A 16950-nucleotide genomic window follows, 5' to 3' on the forward strand; every position below is an offset into this window, starting at 1 on the left:
TTCCTGTTGTCTACCAGGAGTTTGGCTTTAAACTATCATTGCCTCCTCTTCCCTACTTAAGAAATAAGGATAGTTCTGCTCGCCAGGGAAGCTCTCTCCAGGCTTGCACTGCCTAAGATGTGACAGAAAGCGAGATCTCCTGTGGCCGTTAAACTTCCTAGGGTGTTATCCCCATCACCTGGGTGCAATGCATCTTGCCTACCAAGAAACACACCTGGGAATAAACACTTTTGGTGAGTTGCTACACTTCATTCCTAACAAAGCGGAACAATTTGCACTACGAGTCAGTTGTTTTAGAAGACAATGGGTGAAATCTGGAGCTTGACACTTGGCTTTCACTCAGTCTGTCTTCTGTGGGAATATTGCCAGCCAAAGAACTGACCGGAGACAGCATGAGAAGCACTAGTACTAACACAGTGCATTTCTACGGTGCTATTTGTTCAAAGACTTCAGAGTATATTTATTAACTAAGGTAAAGCCCAGGGAAATCAGTTTAAATCTTTGCATTGACCTTAAGCAGCTTTTGGATCGGTGCCAAAATAAGGAAATATGCAAGTTCTGGAAAATCCTGGTGTGTAGGCAAGAAGAATAATATATTTCCTTTTGTGGGGGAGAAGGGGAAATGGAGGCACAAAGGTGAAATATCTTGTCTGGTGCTGCTTGGATAATCTGAGGTTGACACTAGGTAAATACATATGTTTTAGGAAGTACAGACCATTGGGTGAGGATGTTGAGTTGATGTGAAATGGGCTAAACTTCAAAGTTCAAATTCAAATCACTTCAAGAAACTTTTCAATTTAAAAAAAATCCCAAAGCTTCATATGGATTTGGTATAGCATGAATTAAGGACAAACTTCTTTTAATTGAATCCAAAATGCTCCCTTGACTATTCTTTCTTTCATTTTTGCCTTCCCCTTCTTTGGTGTCTGTGTAGCTATTTATGTTTTATTTACAGATAATTGGAAATGCAATATAAATTCATTCAATGAGCCTAACTGGAACTCCAAAGAAATCAGCAATTAATGAGTGTATACTTAAACCAGTCTTGTTTAGAGGCAATAATGATGGACGGATGGATGGTGTAGCAGCAGGTACATTCTGGCACGTGATGTGAAAATACCTTAGATTATCCAAACCTGACCCCAGCTTTTCCTGGCTTAGGAAAGACCTTGATCCCCCAATCTAAAATCTAGGAACTGACTTCCACAGGTGCTGTGGTTCCTGCATAAGTCTGAGCTGGCTATGATCGCAGATCTCAACTGACAAGTCTCTACTGACTTTCAATTAGCTGAAAAAAAATAGATCCCCATCTGAATTACGGAGTGTGGTTCCTCTTTTTGTATTAGGAATATAACTTAACTAGTGGCCAAGATGGGCCAGAGCATGCCAGAGGGGAACATAGGACTACTAAATCACAGCAGGTTTTGAAAAAAAAGGGACGTTCAGTTCTACCTCCAGTGTTGAGTTCCTTTTCCCAGGACCTGTATCATCCATGCTGGCTGAGGCCAGTTCTTCTCTCCTCCCCACAGTCAAATCTGGGGCTCTCACCTCTTGACTGTTTACTTATAAATCTAGCAGTGCATCCTTGCAAAAAAAAAAAAGACTCTACATTTCCAATTTGACTTTTTCGCTTTCAGTTTACATAGACATATACGTAATTTTTTTCACTTAGCATCTTTCTTTATCAGCAAATATTAAACTATAGACAAGTTTGGGTTGCAGTCCATATGGCATATATGATAAAGTTGTTCTAAGTGGCACTGTGGACTAATCACTTCCCAACTATTCTCCACTCAGGAGAAGCAAAGGCAGTTTTGCCTGTATTCTTAGCAAATCTTTCCTTGCTTTTATTGGCAATGCTTCTGTTTTGGCAGCAACCTGTCAAGCTTAGAGCTGGCAACCACAGTTTTTTTTCGCATTCTCAGATGAAACGTAGGCAACATGTTTTCTATGAAAACACCCTTCCTACTCTTCATTAGTGCTTCCAACAGTATTGTTCTTGGTACAGAAAGCAAACGTTGGTAGCTTTCCCTCTCCCACCACTGTAACTTGAACTGAACAGGCTGAACTGACATGGAGTTTTTGACTAGGAAAAAGTGTCCCGTGAAGAAATAACAAGCAAAGTTCTCTCAGCAAGCCCAGAATGGCTAAGTCTGTTAGACAACTGGATGTCAAGAAGTTGGTGCCATGCAGGGATACTTGATTCAGGGTACTGGAAATGCTATAGCATGTTAGCATCACTGCACCATGCTCTGTTCCTGTCCCATGCATCTCTTTCGGCTCCACAGACTGATCTTTAGAAACACGTTACACAGAAAGCAAAGCAAGTCAAGTCCAAGAAGTCGCGTTTCCTTTTCCACTCAGTATAAAAAATGTGGTATGCACCAGAGGCATCAATCAGATTAGGATTCTCTTTTCTTGAGCAATGAGCTTGTCCCTACAATCCCTGTTTAAAACCCTTCTGGCTTCCTGTGCATCTCACAAATTATTTAAAATCCAACTCCCTGTAGAGACCTTATTTTGTTCTCCTAGATCTCTGTTGTCCTACTGTGTCTACTCTTATTGGGAGTTTTCTACTCTTGGTCCCCCTCCTGTAGGAAGGTTGCCAGACCAGAGCATGCTATGCCATTTCCCTGAGGCTCCTACACCCATTTCTGAATTCTTACTCCACTCTACCCCCTGGGTAATCTAGGGTGGGATTTGGCTCCCAACACCCACACATGAGGATCTTAAAAATAAACTGTGAGGCAGTGAGAAAGTTAATTCCTGCTGAGAAGCTTGGAGCCCTTTCTCTTGCTCACCCTGGGGTTAGGATAGATATCCCAGCCCCAATAAAGAGTAGCGCAGCTGTTCACACTTGCGCTTCCTTTATCCCTCCTAATGGAGCCTCTGCCCCCTCAACACAACTCACTTCAGTGACTGCAATCATTGAAGGCGTCGGAAACAGGGTCTGAGACTTATGCAAACTCCTGCCTCAGGTGTCATGACCAATGAACCGATCAAAAATGCCAGCTCCTCTTAGAATGCCATCCATGAATTCATACCCAACGGCAGATCTGTCACACAGTAGCCAAACATGTTAATACAGCTGAAGCCTTTAGGTGCACTCGTACCCTCAAAACTCAGTGGAGTCGCTGTCATTCTCCAACTGTTCATTGGCCTAGATGAAATTAGTTAGAAGTCTAAATGCAGCTGCTAATAAAGATACTGTCTTGCTGCCTCAGAAAAAGCACCAGCTCCCTCTGCTACCAGATGTCCTCTTTGGCAGTTTGAGTCAATGAGGAGCTAAGTGCTGAAGAATGAACCTGGTCTCCAAAAGGACTCCTCAGGCCCTGAGTGACAGTGGTGGAAGCAGCAGAAGGGAAGTTCTCTGTTGCTGCTGCCTACTGGGGCTTGGAGTTGATGTCGCTTCCTACTAATGCCGCTTGTTACCAGAATCCAATAAAGCTACTTGTGTGAACCGTCTCCTGCTCAGGAAACTTCTTCCCTTGGCTTCACAGAGGTCTCATGGAGACAGATCTGGGAGTGGATGGGCAGAGTGATCCCAGGAAGAACTGCAGGGTCTGGGGCCAGATGCTAAGTACAGCTTGTGGATGCCCAGATTTCTGGGGGGAGGAATCGCTGCCTGCTTCACTGCCTGCTTGCTTATATCTGATAGAATTAGACCGGGAAACCACACTCAGTTGGATGGACTATTTTCACAATCCAGAGCTCACAGAAGGAGGAAATGGAGCAGGAGCACTGCCTGCAACCTTCACTGAGAAGTCTGCTGGATACGAAGGCTACTTGTAACTTGAATTCAGCACCACCACCACTTCTGGCACCAAAAGTGCTCTCCAGCTTTCACTTCAAATATAGCGACAGTCCTAAATCAGATTGCTCCAAATGGCCGATCTGGACTGGGAAAGGGGTTTGGGAGCTAATCACAGAAAATCACACATCTGAGAACCTTTTATTAATTTTCCTTGTGTTTACAGCTAAGGAGCTTTTCCAGGAAGTCTTTCCTAGAAGAATAGCAAGACACCTTACAACGCCCATCAAAGTTTATAGAACTGCAAGTGGCACAGAGGATGTGAACTCTCTTCCATTTCACCAAACTAAGAATATGGCATGGGCAGGTGGCTGGTTCCAGGATAACAAAAGGAGGTCCTCTTTCACCGAATATGCGGTCACATGGTGGAAATCTTTGCCACAGGACACAGTGGACAAAAAAAAAAATAAAGTTGCCAGGGCATCCAAAGGGAATTCGGCAATGGAAGAAAACATGTCCAGACCTACTAAGCATAAAGGCATCAGCTGTGACTTCAGTCACACATTGCAAGAAGCCTGGGAAAGGGGGCTGGTAAGCCTTGGGGTATGCTTTTCCTCTTCCCTTGATATCTGCAACTGGTCAGTAGTGGAGTCGGTATTGATCTTTGGTCAGACCCAATACAGCTACTTTTATATGAAATGCATACTTTTGATACTGGTAAGGATGAACAGGACTAGGTAGGTCTTAAAAGGAGCTCATTTCAGTCAGATAGCCCACCCTGGCTAACATGGGTAGAGTATGCTTTCTCCCGTGGCTGAAGACATTCACAGGAACAGAAGTGCAGGCATTCATGCCCTTTGGCTCTGGATTGAGGGGGATATCCAAGCTCACTCCCATGCACCTCTGTAAGTTTTACTGAAATCTACCCAGAACAGCAACGCTAAGTTTTGGAGAGATCACATTTTCAACAGGCCCACAGAGATTAGAATCTGGCCTGTAATGAGTGCAGCAGAGACCAGAGCTGCCAAGTTTGTTCAAGGGGTCACCCACAATTTTACAGGCTAAAAATATTAGGGGAATTAAGATCTCCCTTTCCCTTATCCTACAAATCCAGAAAGACCAGAAATTTGTTTGCCTCATGCTGAATGTATTTTAAATTCCTCTATAAAGCACTGTACCAGAAGAGCACATATTTTTAATGTGGAGACATCCTTCTCCTTTTGGAGGATAAGGGTGACTCTCTCAGATTTCAGCATCATCCAGATTTTCTAAAAACTCTTTGAATTTGCTGCACTAGACTTGAATTCCACATTTCATTTTTTTCTGAAGGATTTCTCCCATTCAGCCTAAGCTTACTCAAAGAAGACAAATTTGCATTTGTGTTATAGCCCAGAGGCCTAAATAGGTATAAAAACACTGCATGCATTTACCTCCAGGATTTCAACTATGTGATTTAGACTTGGAATGGCCACATTGTCTCTCTGAGCACTTCCTAGGCTTTGCCACCATTAACAAATTTTGCAGCTATTCTGTACATGTTATGGCAATTTAATACTCCCCAGCAGTATGGAAAATGTGACCATCATTGTCAAAAGTGACCAATATGCTGGTAAGCTTGGTACTTAGCATTGCCATGTCGAGTAAGTCAATCCTCCACAGAGCAGCTGCTTCTCTCCCCTCTGGTAGGAAAATGTTCTTCGGCTTTTGTTGTGTATCTCCATGCCTGTATGGCATGGTACAGTGATGGGCACGGTGACTGATAGTAATATCAATTAAGAACTAGATCTTTACAAGTCTGAATGGCAAATTTTGTGTATCTTTTGCCAGAAACATCTGATGAGACTGCCTTCGTACTCTGACAAAGATTAATCCAGGCTGCAGAATCCAAGACCAGATTTCAGGCAAGCCAGCGTGGTCATATTTAAATAGCGTATTTAACCAGCAAGGTGTGAAAGTTGTTGTAATGCCCTGCGCGACTCCCGCTTCTGGAGACACGCCGCGAGGACTGATGCTCAAATCCTGCTGTGCGTAAGCAGTTTGCAACTGACACTTCCGTGGCCGCAGAACCAATTTGCGGCGATTAAATAAAATCCGCCTCGAATCCGCGCAGCCCCCCTGTGCTCCCCACCGCGTTTCTCCTAAACTGGGGGCCGAACTCGAGCACATGCAGAGAAGAAGGTGCCGGGGTGTGTGTGTGTGGGAAACCCTCCCCATCGCCATGGGGAGATTTACACCCTCAACGAGCACCCCACACACACACCACACACCCCCCGCCTCCCCGCGACGGCCAACAAGGCGTCAAGCGGGCAGCCCCAGCCCTGCCGCCGGCGGGGAGCGCCGAGCACCGGCCCCGCCGGGGGTGGGGGGGACGCGCGCCGGTTCGGGCCCCGCGGGCGCGGCAGCGCTGGGCCGCCCCCTGCTGGCCCCGTCCGGCGCCGCAGGCGCTCTTTGTTCTCAGCGCGGAGGGAGCCACGCACGGCTCTGGTGCGTCTTTATCGTTCTTTCCCCGTCCCGGGAAGGGATGTCGGCATCTTCCTCGGTTCCTCTTCGCCCTCCCGCGTTTGATTCATCTGCCTCGGGCAGCGCTGGGGCTCGGGGGGACCCTCACACACACACCCGCCTTCCCTCCTCCCACCTCGGCCGGGCAGGCTTTGCTTTGCGACCAGCCGGTTCTGTTTTCCCCGAAGTGCAGTTTGCTGAGGATGCTGAGCAGCAGCATGAGAAACTGTGCCCTCTACAAAAAAAAGGGACGCTAACCCTGCCCAGCTGAGTTGCAAAGCCCCGTTCTTGGGCTTGTCTTAGGAATTACTTCAATGGTTAGCGAATCAGAATGACTTATGTTGGAAGGGACCTTAAGATCACCTAGTTCCAACCCCCCTGCCATGGGCAGGGACACCTCCCACTAGACCAGGTTACTCAAAGACCCATCCAACCTGGCCTTGAACAATTCCAGGGATGGGGCATCCCCAACTTCTCTGGACAACCTGTTCCAGCGCCTCACCACCCTCACAGTAAAGAATTTCTTCCTAACATTTAATATAAATTTCCCCTCTTTCAGTTTAAAACCATTACGCCTTGTCCTATCGCTACACTCCCTGATAAAAAGCCTTGTCTTTCCTGTAGGCCCTCTTTAGGTACTGGAAGGCTGCTATAAGGTCTCCCTGGAGCCTTCTCTTCTCCAGGCTGAATGACCCCAACTCTCTCAGCCTGTCTTCAGAGGAGAGGTGCTCCAGCCCTCTGATCATCATCATGGCCCTCCTCCGGATCTGCTCCAACAGGTCCACATCCTTCTTATGTTGGGGGCCGCAGAGCTGGACGCAGTACTCAGTCTAGGTGGGGGTCTCGTGAGAGCTGAGTAAAGGAGCAGAATCACCTTTGGTGTCTGGGGGATTTAAGCTTGTGTTAAAAGCTGGTTGTAAATGTGCAGTAAAAAAGAGGTGAGATTGAAGTGTTTTGAATCCAGAAGTTCCTTCGCAGACTCACCAAACAGCTCCTAATGTTCAGACTGTGAGCAATAGGACAGCCAACCTTGGTACAGATCTAGCCTCCTCCGAAATTCAGACTTAGCCATGTTGTTTCTTTGTATAGCCAGCTGCATGTTTTGACCCCGGCTGGGTGTCCGTGCTGTTGCAGTGGTTTGCAGGTTGTCCTGAATGAAATGTACATGAAGGTCCCAGCTGAGATCTCCAGGCTTCCTGAGGTCCTTAGCAGTCAAAGTCCTTAGGCATCTTTCCTGATGTCAGGACACTGTAATGTCAGCTATCATGCCGTCTGGCCTTTCACATCCAGGATACGTAACATCTCCTGCCATCGATTCTGCTGGAGAAACCCCATATAGTCCAAATCCACTCCATCTGAAAGCCTTCCTCAGGACCTCTTTCTATGTGGGTGCCTGTGGAAATCTACCAGCACATATTAGCAGTAATGGGCAGTTCAGTGCCAGTGTGTTTATCTCATTTGTATTGTACCATTTACCTCAGTGGCAAAACCCCCTGTCTCCGTGTTTTCTGCATCCAGCTAACTTGCGTGTTCATTTGGATTCACATTACTGCCTCCCCGTTTCACTGTCCCTTATCGCTCTCATTGACTCGTGTCTTGCACCAGACTGTAAATTTTTGAGGCAACCACCAACTTAGGGAAAATAAAAACGAGTACCGTGGACGGTTGAGAGATTCTTCTGACTACAGGTGTTCAGGAGCTGCAGGGTAAAGCCAGCTATTTCTCTGGGATACTGCGCTGTGTCAAGGGGTTTGATGTCTGTCTTTAACCCACATATCAACTGGAATGCCTGAACACAAAGGTGATTTGAAACTTTCTGTTTCCTTGGGTAATGGGAAGCACCTGAAATTCTACTTTTCCACTGTCTCGCTGCACAAGCTTCCAAAGTGCTTCTTTGCTGCGAAACCCTGATTGTGTGCGATGTCCCTTCCTGGTATTATTGAGTGAGGGTCTTGCAGATGTCTTTTGTAGGTGCTCCTACAGGATCCTGAGGTCACTTTGAGAACTACAACTCTTTGGAGAAACGAAGTCCACAGGACCTTTGAGTCTTGGGAACTCCCCCAAGGTGCAAACCTTTTTACTGGAGAAATGCTCTACTATTACCCATAGAAAACATCTCATGATTATTGACATAATGAGCATCCCCCACCTGCCATGTCTAGAGCTAAAAATGCAGAATCCCATCACCCATGGATGCTTTCTCTTAGGCCTAAAGTATATCTACACAGTTTAGTAGATCATACTTAGGATAGCCCTGAGCTGGCACCAGCCAGAACCTGGCAGTCCATGTAGCACAGTTGGTGCCAACCCATCAGGTGAGACAAGCAGGGCCTCATGAGACTTTCCACATCGCTGACACAGTGCTCTTAGGTCTCCCAACTTCTGCTAATTTTGACTGTGAGCTTCTACCTGACACTCAGCAGCACCTGTCTGATGTCTAGCTGTCTTTACACCTTCATTCCTGGGGGGGTTTTCCTAAGTTATCTCACTTCTTTTGCAAGGGCAGGACAGGACCAAAAGCCTTATTTTGCGGTTTGGAGTTGCTGTTGAAGGACAAGTTACTCCCGTGATCACCTGCAGCAGCGGAGATTAAGAAATTTAATGGGGGCCAAACATACTGAGCATAACACCAGTACTGCACCGCATGGCACAGCTAAGGAAGGAATAGCTGCTGAAATCCATGCGGTTGTCCTTGCTAAGGGCTTTTTGCATATTGAGGGCATTGTGAGGAAGGTACCACCTGCCAAGTGCCCTCTCTGCTGCCAAATGCAGGGTGCTGTCCCTTCTGCCAGACAAATCACCTGTAAGTGCTTCTCCGTACTTCTGTGGGATCTTCGGCAGTCTCCAGAGCGAGAGACATGGTCCAAAGAAGTCTTCTGTATGCTGGTGATAAGGCAGAGAATGCAGGGTATAAATGTCAAGATTATGAGCACTACTCCAGCCAAATAGTAACTGCTTGGAAAGAAAAAAGCCTGCGAAGAACACATGGGTTCTCTCAAAGGCAATGCAGCACAACTGTTCAAAAGAACCATTTTGAGGCACAATCACTCACCTTTATGTTCAACATTGTTATCTCTGCCTCAGTCACTACTGGGAGACCGCAGTGGCCAATCCTGCCTCTTAGGACTACATTGTTTGTTGTTTGGGGTTTTCTTTATGTCTAAGTTTTTAGCATATTTAAGCACATGTGGTTCATAAACTTCTTTGCTGAGCCTGAAATCCCTGAAGGTGTTTGTGGTGAAAGCAGAGCTCCCACCCCAGGGTGGACACTGCAGATGATGTCTAAATGACGGGAAACTGAGCAGGATCAGGACAGTAGTTACAGATGCTGTTGGCCAAGAATGGTGTTGAATGCAGATGTGCACCTTAGGACATGATCGGGGAGACATCTTGAGAGCAACCATCCACTGTCAGAGATACATGATGTACAAGAAAGCTCAGATCTCTCTGGAACCTGAACTGGAGCTCGTTTGCAACAGACAACTGTCCATCTAGCAAAGGATAGGGAATCAGCTTGTAACATCACTCACAGTACAGCCAGAAATTCAGCATCCCCAAGGCTCATCTAAAATGGAAAAGTGCCTCCAAAGGAATTGTTTGTTGCTTTGTTTGCAAAAAAGTGCAAACGGCACATCAGAGTAGCAAAAATGCCTCGGTGGATTGTTTGGCTGAACACTTAGTCAGGGTATATTGTAATGAGCCATATGCTAGCTTTGCATAGTATTATGGGGTAAGCCAGCTGCAACGTGCAGCTGATTAGGCTGGTTGGAAAAATCTTCACTTTTCATAACAGGAGGCCAGCAGAGGCAAGCATTCCGGCAGGTACCATCAACCCTTCTGACTGCTCCTGTCATCTTGCTGTGGATCAGATGAAGCTAAGAGAGCAAGAGAACCTCTGCTTTATTTTCATCCTAAAGGAGGGACCTCCCTTTAGCCCCAGGCTTGTTTAATAGTAACTGGTCTTTATGAAGCATAACCCTTTTATATTCTTATGGAAGAGGTTTCCACCACCTCTTCCTGCTGCTGCCATTCTCATTGCATCAGTCATAGCTCAGTCACTCACCATTCAGCTCGGCTGATGTGGTGGAAACCTCCTGTGAGTTAAGGGGATGGCGGTCAGGAGGGAACAGGAACCTGATGAAGTGCGAGATCACAAAAGTGGCTGTGCAGCAAGAGAGCAAATGTCCTTTTTGCCCCACATCCCATCTCCTGCTGTGGCCAAAAGCTGGTGCCTAGGCAGGAGTATAAAAGAGGGTAAGTATTTCCTCCACATATCAGCTTTGAGCAGTCTCTTGGGGGACTTTCTGGAGACAGAGGTGTTTCCTCTTTGCATGAGATAAACCTCTGTGGACTTCCCTTCTGTCTACTTGCCGAGCCTTCGTTTGAACCCACTTGATCTTCTGGCATCCACAGCAGCCTGCGCTAAGGAGTTTCACAGCTTGCTCACAATGTCCACCGATGGACGAGCTGAAACTCCCTCCATCAGGAACAGATCTCAGCTGCTAAGTGCCGAATCAATGATTCATGTGGCCACTCTGAATGGGTGAGAAATCCCCACGTAGAAGATGGGAACTGCAGTAGTTCTTTTAAGGTCTTTTTTCAAAGTATTATTGGTTGTGTTTCCAAGGCAAAATTAACAACCGTGTCAGAATCTACTGCAAATGAATACAACACATCCGGAAACACAACGCCAATGAACCTTTTTTTTTTAGAGAAGAACTTAGCTTAGGGCTATCCCTTTGCATTTACATATATCTAGCGCTGTGAACGCTCTGGGTCTTCATTACATACAAACGGAAAGGGGCTGAACATATATGGAAATATTATTTTGGAAAGGCCGAAAAAGAAGCCATGCAGCTGTCTCAGTTTTGGGGTGCCCACGTGAATTTGACATGTAAGCCTCTAAAAAGCAACAAACCCATGAAGCGGTAGTAACAGAGGGGGGGTTGGGAGCGATGTGGGAAAACCTAGAGGGATAGCATATTTATGTCTGAGTAAGAAGCTTGAATCAGTCTCATTAAAAGAAAAATTCCCCGCAGACAGGATTGTTAAGACTATTCTTATTTGACATGGTTATTAATGAGGAGGAGGACGGAGCAAATTGCACATTAATGAACTTCACAGACAATAATACTCTGGGAAGATCTGAGGGCTACAGTGAGGAGAGATCATTGGCCAAGTGGAGTGCAGCGCTACCATTATGTCCACAACATGCTGAAGCCCCTGAACACTGTATCCAGTTCTTTCCAAAACCACTGGCCTCATGGGGCAGAGAGCTTTCATTGTCAGTGAAAACCAGTAAGATGAAAAAGCCTGTTTTCCTCTAAATTCACCGTATGGTCATTGCAGAATGTGACATGAGGTGACCTGCATGTTTGGGGTTTAGGGCGATGGTTAATGGGCATTTTACTTCACCTGGTCAGTTCTTCTTCTTGCTCTACACTCCACCCGGATTCCTTGCTCCATACCTCTGGTCAGTGTCCCATAGATACACTCCTGCCAAGTCCCATCCTTCAGGCTGACCCTGAAACAACACCCTTTCTGCCAACACTCAGGTTTTACTGCCAAAAACAAAATGCCAAATCCCTACTAAAATCAGGCATTTTTGGTGGTGTGACCAAAATCTGTGAGATTTAGAATGAAGTGGGAATATGAGAGGCTCAATCATAGCTGGGAGATGCAAACTGGGAGAATCATAAAATGGCTGAGGTTGGAAGTGACCTCTGGAGATCATCCAATCCACCCCCTCTGCTCAAGCAGGGTCAGCTGGAGCAGGTTGTCCAGGAACACACCCAGTTGGGTGTTGAATATCTCCACAGATGGACGCTCCATAACCTGTCTAGGCATGTTTGACCACTCCCATGACCTGTTCCCATGTTTGACCACTTACAGTAAAAAAAAAAACAAACCCCAAAACTTCAGAGTCAAGGTAGGGCCAAGACTTCGTGGCAAAGGCAACAGCCCTCCCTGGTGCTGGGCAAGCTGGAATAAAGTTGCGGTTGCCATAAAGCACAGCTGAACTGCCTGGGAGGGTTGGAAGGGTGCAGTGGAGAGGAACATAGAACGTCCTGAGCACTGGGACACCTCCTCTGCATCTTAGACAAGTAATAAAATGAGACAAGTGCAGTTGGATGAACACCAGAAAGGTCCTGACATTTCAGAAATCCTTTGCTGTTTTGCCTTTAATCAATCTGTACTAAGCCTCAAATATGAAAAGAAGTGCTTAGGGCAAAGGTGAATTTCATATTAAGAGTAAATTGCTTTGATGCTTGTCCATTTGCCAGGTTTTTAACAGCAAGGAAATGGTATTATTTCCCAGGCTCCTGGTATGGTCCTAAAGGTCACATCTCACGACACAACTCTATTCCTTTCTCTCCAGCCGTTGTTCATACAGTAAAAGCCACAAGCATAAAGATGTTGCTGCTGCTTTTTGGTACCACCAGGTAAAAAAGTTTCAAGGATAGAAGTTGTTTCATGTTCTTGGAGCTTTATTGTAAAGGTGGAATGAAAATGGATCATGAAAAGCTCATTGCCACTTTCCATTAATATTATTATTTCACAAGTGCATTTATCTCCCTTCCTTTCCTACTCAGTAGAGTTCACGTTCCTTCACAAACCAGACCCATTACTTCTAAGTGAGAACTTCTAACACAAGTTCACAATGAAGGCTCTCAAATAAATGGCAAATACTTTTCATAAAACATATTACAGCTACAGTTTTATGAAGACAGCTGTAAAAGAGAGAGGCATGTCCTCACTAGGCATTAAATCAAAACCAGCAAGATTTGTGTAGGTCCAGAACTGAACCCTAGTGGCACCTGCATAATAATGTCATGCCAAATTTGGGGTTTTTTTTCAACTACCAGCAGGTATGCTATGAAGTATAATTACAGAATATTCCACAGTTGTGATATCTCAGCATTTAGGGCCCTGCATGAATTTACAGAGCTTCAGCAGCACGCATATGGATTGAGAGCTGGCTGTGTGATAGGACTCAGAGGGTTATGATTAATGGAGCAGGGTCGAGTTGGAGGCCTGTAACCAGTGGTGTCCCCCAGGGGTCAATACTTGGACCAGTATTGTTTAACATATTCATCAACGACCTGGATGATGGGACAGAGTGTATCCTCAGCAAGTTCACTCATGATACCAAACTGGGAGGGGTGGCGGACACCCCAGAGGGCCGTGCTGCCATCCAGCGTGACCTGGACAGTCTGGAGAGCTGGGCAGAGAAGAACCTAAGGAGGTTCAACAAAAGCAAGTGCAAGGTCCTCCACCTGGGGAGGAAGAATGTCAGGCACCAGTATAGCTTAGTGGTGGACCTGCTGGAAAGCAGCTCTGAAGAAAAGGATCTGGGGGTCTTGGTAGACAGTAAATTATCCATGAGCAAGCAATGTGCCCTTGTTGCCAAAAAGGCCAATGGAATCCTGGGCTGCATAGGGAAGAGTGTGGCCAGCAGGTCAAGGGAGGTCATTCTCCCCCTCTACTCTGCACTGGTGAGGCCACAACTGGAATACTGTGTCCAGTTCTGGGCTCCCCAGTTCAAGAGAGACAGGGAACTACTAGAGCAAGTCCAGCATAGGGCAACAAAGATGACTGAGGGATTGGAGCATCTCCCTTATGAGGAAAGGCTGAGAGAGCTGGGACTCTTTAGCCTGGAGAAGAGGAGGCTGAGGGGAGACCTTATTAATGTTTACAAGTATCTAAAGGAGGGTGGGTTGAAGGAGGATGGAGCCAGACTCTTTTCAGTGGCTCCCAGTAACAGGACGAGGGGCAACGGGCACAAGTTGGAACATAGGAAGCTCCGATCAAGTATGAGAAAAAACTTTATGGTGAAGGTGACAGAGCACTGGAACAGGCTGCCCAGGGAGGTTGTGGAGTTCCCTTCTCCGGAGATTTTCAAGACTTGCCTGGATGCAGTCCTGAGTGATGTGCTGTAGGCAATCCTGCTTTAGCAGGGGAGTTGGACTAGATGATCTCTAGAGGTCCCTTCCAACTCTGAAATTCCATGATTATGTGGGTACAGGTTCCCAGACACAGGGCTAACACTGTTTGATGAAGGTGCAAACCCACTGAGCAGACCGTAGCTTTGCTGTGCTCATGTAATGAACCTGGATCAGAGTGAAGCTGATGCACGTAGAATGCCATTAAACCCAGAACCACCTTGTTAGCATGGACCCAGAGCAGCCTTCTTGCCAAGCCAGCTGCCTTGGTCTAACCAAGGGTCCAGGGGTAATGCTATGCCTCTTTCCCCCCTCCCATTCCAAACAACTATGACCTCACCAGGAACACCACCCGCCCTCTGCCTAGCGCCCATCTCCCCAGTGCTGCAAGCGACCCAGGCACCCAAGGCACCTCCGTGCTGCCTCCATGACACCTCCTCCCACACCCCTTCACACCTCACCTCCCACACCCCTTGCAAGCCTCCCACATCCCCTCAGACGCCTCACAGTCCCCACACGCCCTCACGCACCCCTCGCAGACCCTACATCCCCTCAGACCCCTCACATCTTCTCACAAACTCCACACCTTCAGAACCCTCATAGACCACACCCCTCTCAGACCTCCCACATCCCCGCAGACCCCCCCTCACAACCCTCTCTCGCAGTCCCCCAGCAGCGCTGTCACACACACTCCCACAACATCCCTTCCTCCCTCACCCCTGCCCTTCATTTAAACCAGGAAGGTGCGCGTGCGCTAACGCCCGTAACGGCAAGACGGCGAACGTTGCGCTTCCGCTTCCCTGGCGGGCGCCGAAGAAAAGAGGCGGGCCGCTTCCCAGTGGCTCTCCCTGGCGCCTGCGCATGAGCGCCGCCTGGCGCCTCTCGCCCTTCTCTCCTCCTTCTCCTCATCCTCCTCCTCCGCGAGGGCCCGGCCGTTGCTCCGTGCCCCGCCCCGGGCCGGGGATGCGCTGCTCGGCGGCGGCGGCGGCTCGTCGGGGCTGCGGGGAGCGGGATGGAGGTGGAGGAGGCGTTCCCGCTGGTGGGGCAGATGGGGCCCTACCAGGTGTACCTGTGCGTCCTGCTGGCTATGCTCCTCCAGGTGAGAGGCCGCTTCCCCGCCCCGTTCTCCGGGGTGGGATGCGGCGCCCTGGGCTCGCCCGTGGGGGAGGCAGTGGCGGGCGGGGGGATGCCCCCAGCCGCACGGTGTGGGCGCTGTGGGCAGTTGCCCTCTCAAGTGGTTGGGTGGATGTGCCTGTGGCGAGCGCTGCCTGGTGTGAAGGTTGGTGTTGGAGGCCTTCTGCTGAGGGCTGGTGGTGGCAGTAGCTGGTCTTCTGCTCTGGATCTAGCCTGCAGCGGTTTGCTGTGCTCCTGGGGCACGGGTGGCCTCTGTCCACAAGGCAGAGTGAACTTCTGCAGGGTGAATTTGGGGCAAATGGCCGATGCTCTCTGTGCCGCGCTGCCTGAGGAGTTATGCCTTGTGTCGCTCTGTGAGCAAATTAGGAGTATGCGGTTTTTCAGGTTGAAGTGAAACTGAGATTTCTATGAGCTAGACTGGAAGGCAGCAACTTCTGTCTGAGACTCTGCTGGGAATCCTACACAACCTAGAGTAAATGGCCCAGGCTAGTGATTTCTAGGTTGCAAGTGGCTTGTTTGTGGTGGGGGTGTTTGAAAAACTACAGCTGGTCACTGATACCTCTGTATGCAGAAGCTGTCATCTAATCAGCCGATAGGCCGTGACTGCTTATGGTCCTTTGATTTGCCTTGACTTAACTCTTAGAATGTAGGGGCAGTGTCTCTGCATTAGGTATTTGGATGAGGGTCTACGTTTTGGGTAGTCAGGTTTGTATTCTGTGAGATACAAAAATGGAACTCTCTTAAGTTTCGTGATAAAAATGTAGTCCAAAGTAACAGTAGAGTGCTATAACAGCATTTAGAGACTCCATGACCAAGCGATGTGCTCTGCAACCAGGTTTGTCGTCTTCCATCTTTGCTTCATCTTTGTGCCTGTTCCTATAGTGAGGGGAGATGAGGATAATATGCGCGCCTTCACAGCCAGGCCTAGGCATAAAGTATAGTTTGAATCTGACAAGTTTGGCTTACTCCATGTTAACGCTTCAAAAACTTAATTTTAGTGAATTCAGCTAGACTGACAAATGCTACCACTGTGGAAATGTAACAGCTGCAGGAGGGAAGAGGGGAACTTAAATGTCCCCCTACCTCTGCTGACCAGTACTTTGTAGTAATCAAGAACTTCCAGTCATGAGCTGTGAGACTGGAGATGTCTTCTGGCGGCTAGGGGGCTGCCAGAAGTATTAAGAAGCTTTATAAGACGACCAGAGAATATTCAGATGCCCAGTTCTGTCAGTTGGGAACTCTGTACTTGGTTGCAAAGCTATGACGATAAACAGCAAAAGCTTTGTAGGTTTCTGTTTCCGTTTAGTTGTACTGTTTCTCTCTTTCTTTTTTTTTTTCTGGTTTACCTGATTAATCCTATAAAATTATACATTGCTTAGAGTTTATTCTGCTGTCTGACTGGCTAGAAAACTTGTATGCTCACTGAAGATTAGAGGTTAAGGAAGCAATAGTTATTTTTTCTTCCAGTGCTGGTCATGTTTTGGAACGAACTGCAACCATGACAAGTGCTGTGTATTCTCAGGGTTTTAAGTAGTATGGGTCAGCTGTTCTGTAATGCATTTCTTTGTTTGTTTTGTTTTTAATGGATTAACTTGCATTTCACATGGGAGAAGTAAACAGAAA

The 16950-nt window shown here is 47.4% G+C and overlaps 1 protein-coding gene across 3 annotated transcripts in view; it reads left to right on the forward strand.

Moving 5' to 3' along the window:
• Positions 1-15117: 15117 nt before the first annotated feature.
• Positions 15118-16950, forward strand: part of SLC22A15 (solute carrier family 22 member 15) — a 43506-nt gene continuing 41673 nt past the window's right edge. For all 3 annotated transcript variants that reach the window (XR_008463482.1, XM_054183626.1, XM_054183638.1), the window contains exon 1: positions 15118-15292. Coding sequence is in view for 2 of the 3 variants with exons in the window: in XM_054183626.1 (XP_054039601.1) it covers positions 15206-15292 (87 nt within the window). In the remaining variant the exon portion in view is untranslated. The remainder of the gene's footprint in view (positions 15293-16950) is intronic.

The sequence above is a fragment of the Rissa tridactyla genome, chromosome 1, assembly GCF_028500815.1.
Source record: "Rissa tridactyla isolate bRisTri1 chromosome 1, bRisTri1.patW.cur.20221130, whole genome shotgun sequence".
NCBI classification, from domain to species: domain Eukaryota; kingdom Metazoa; phylum Chordata; class Aves; order Charadriiformes; family Laridae; genus Rissa; species Rissa tridactyla.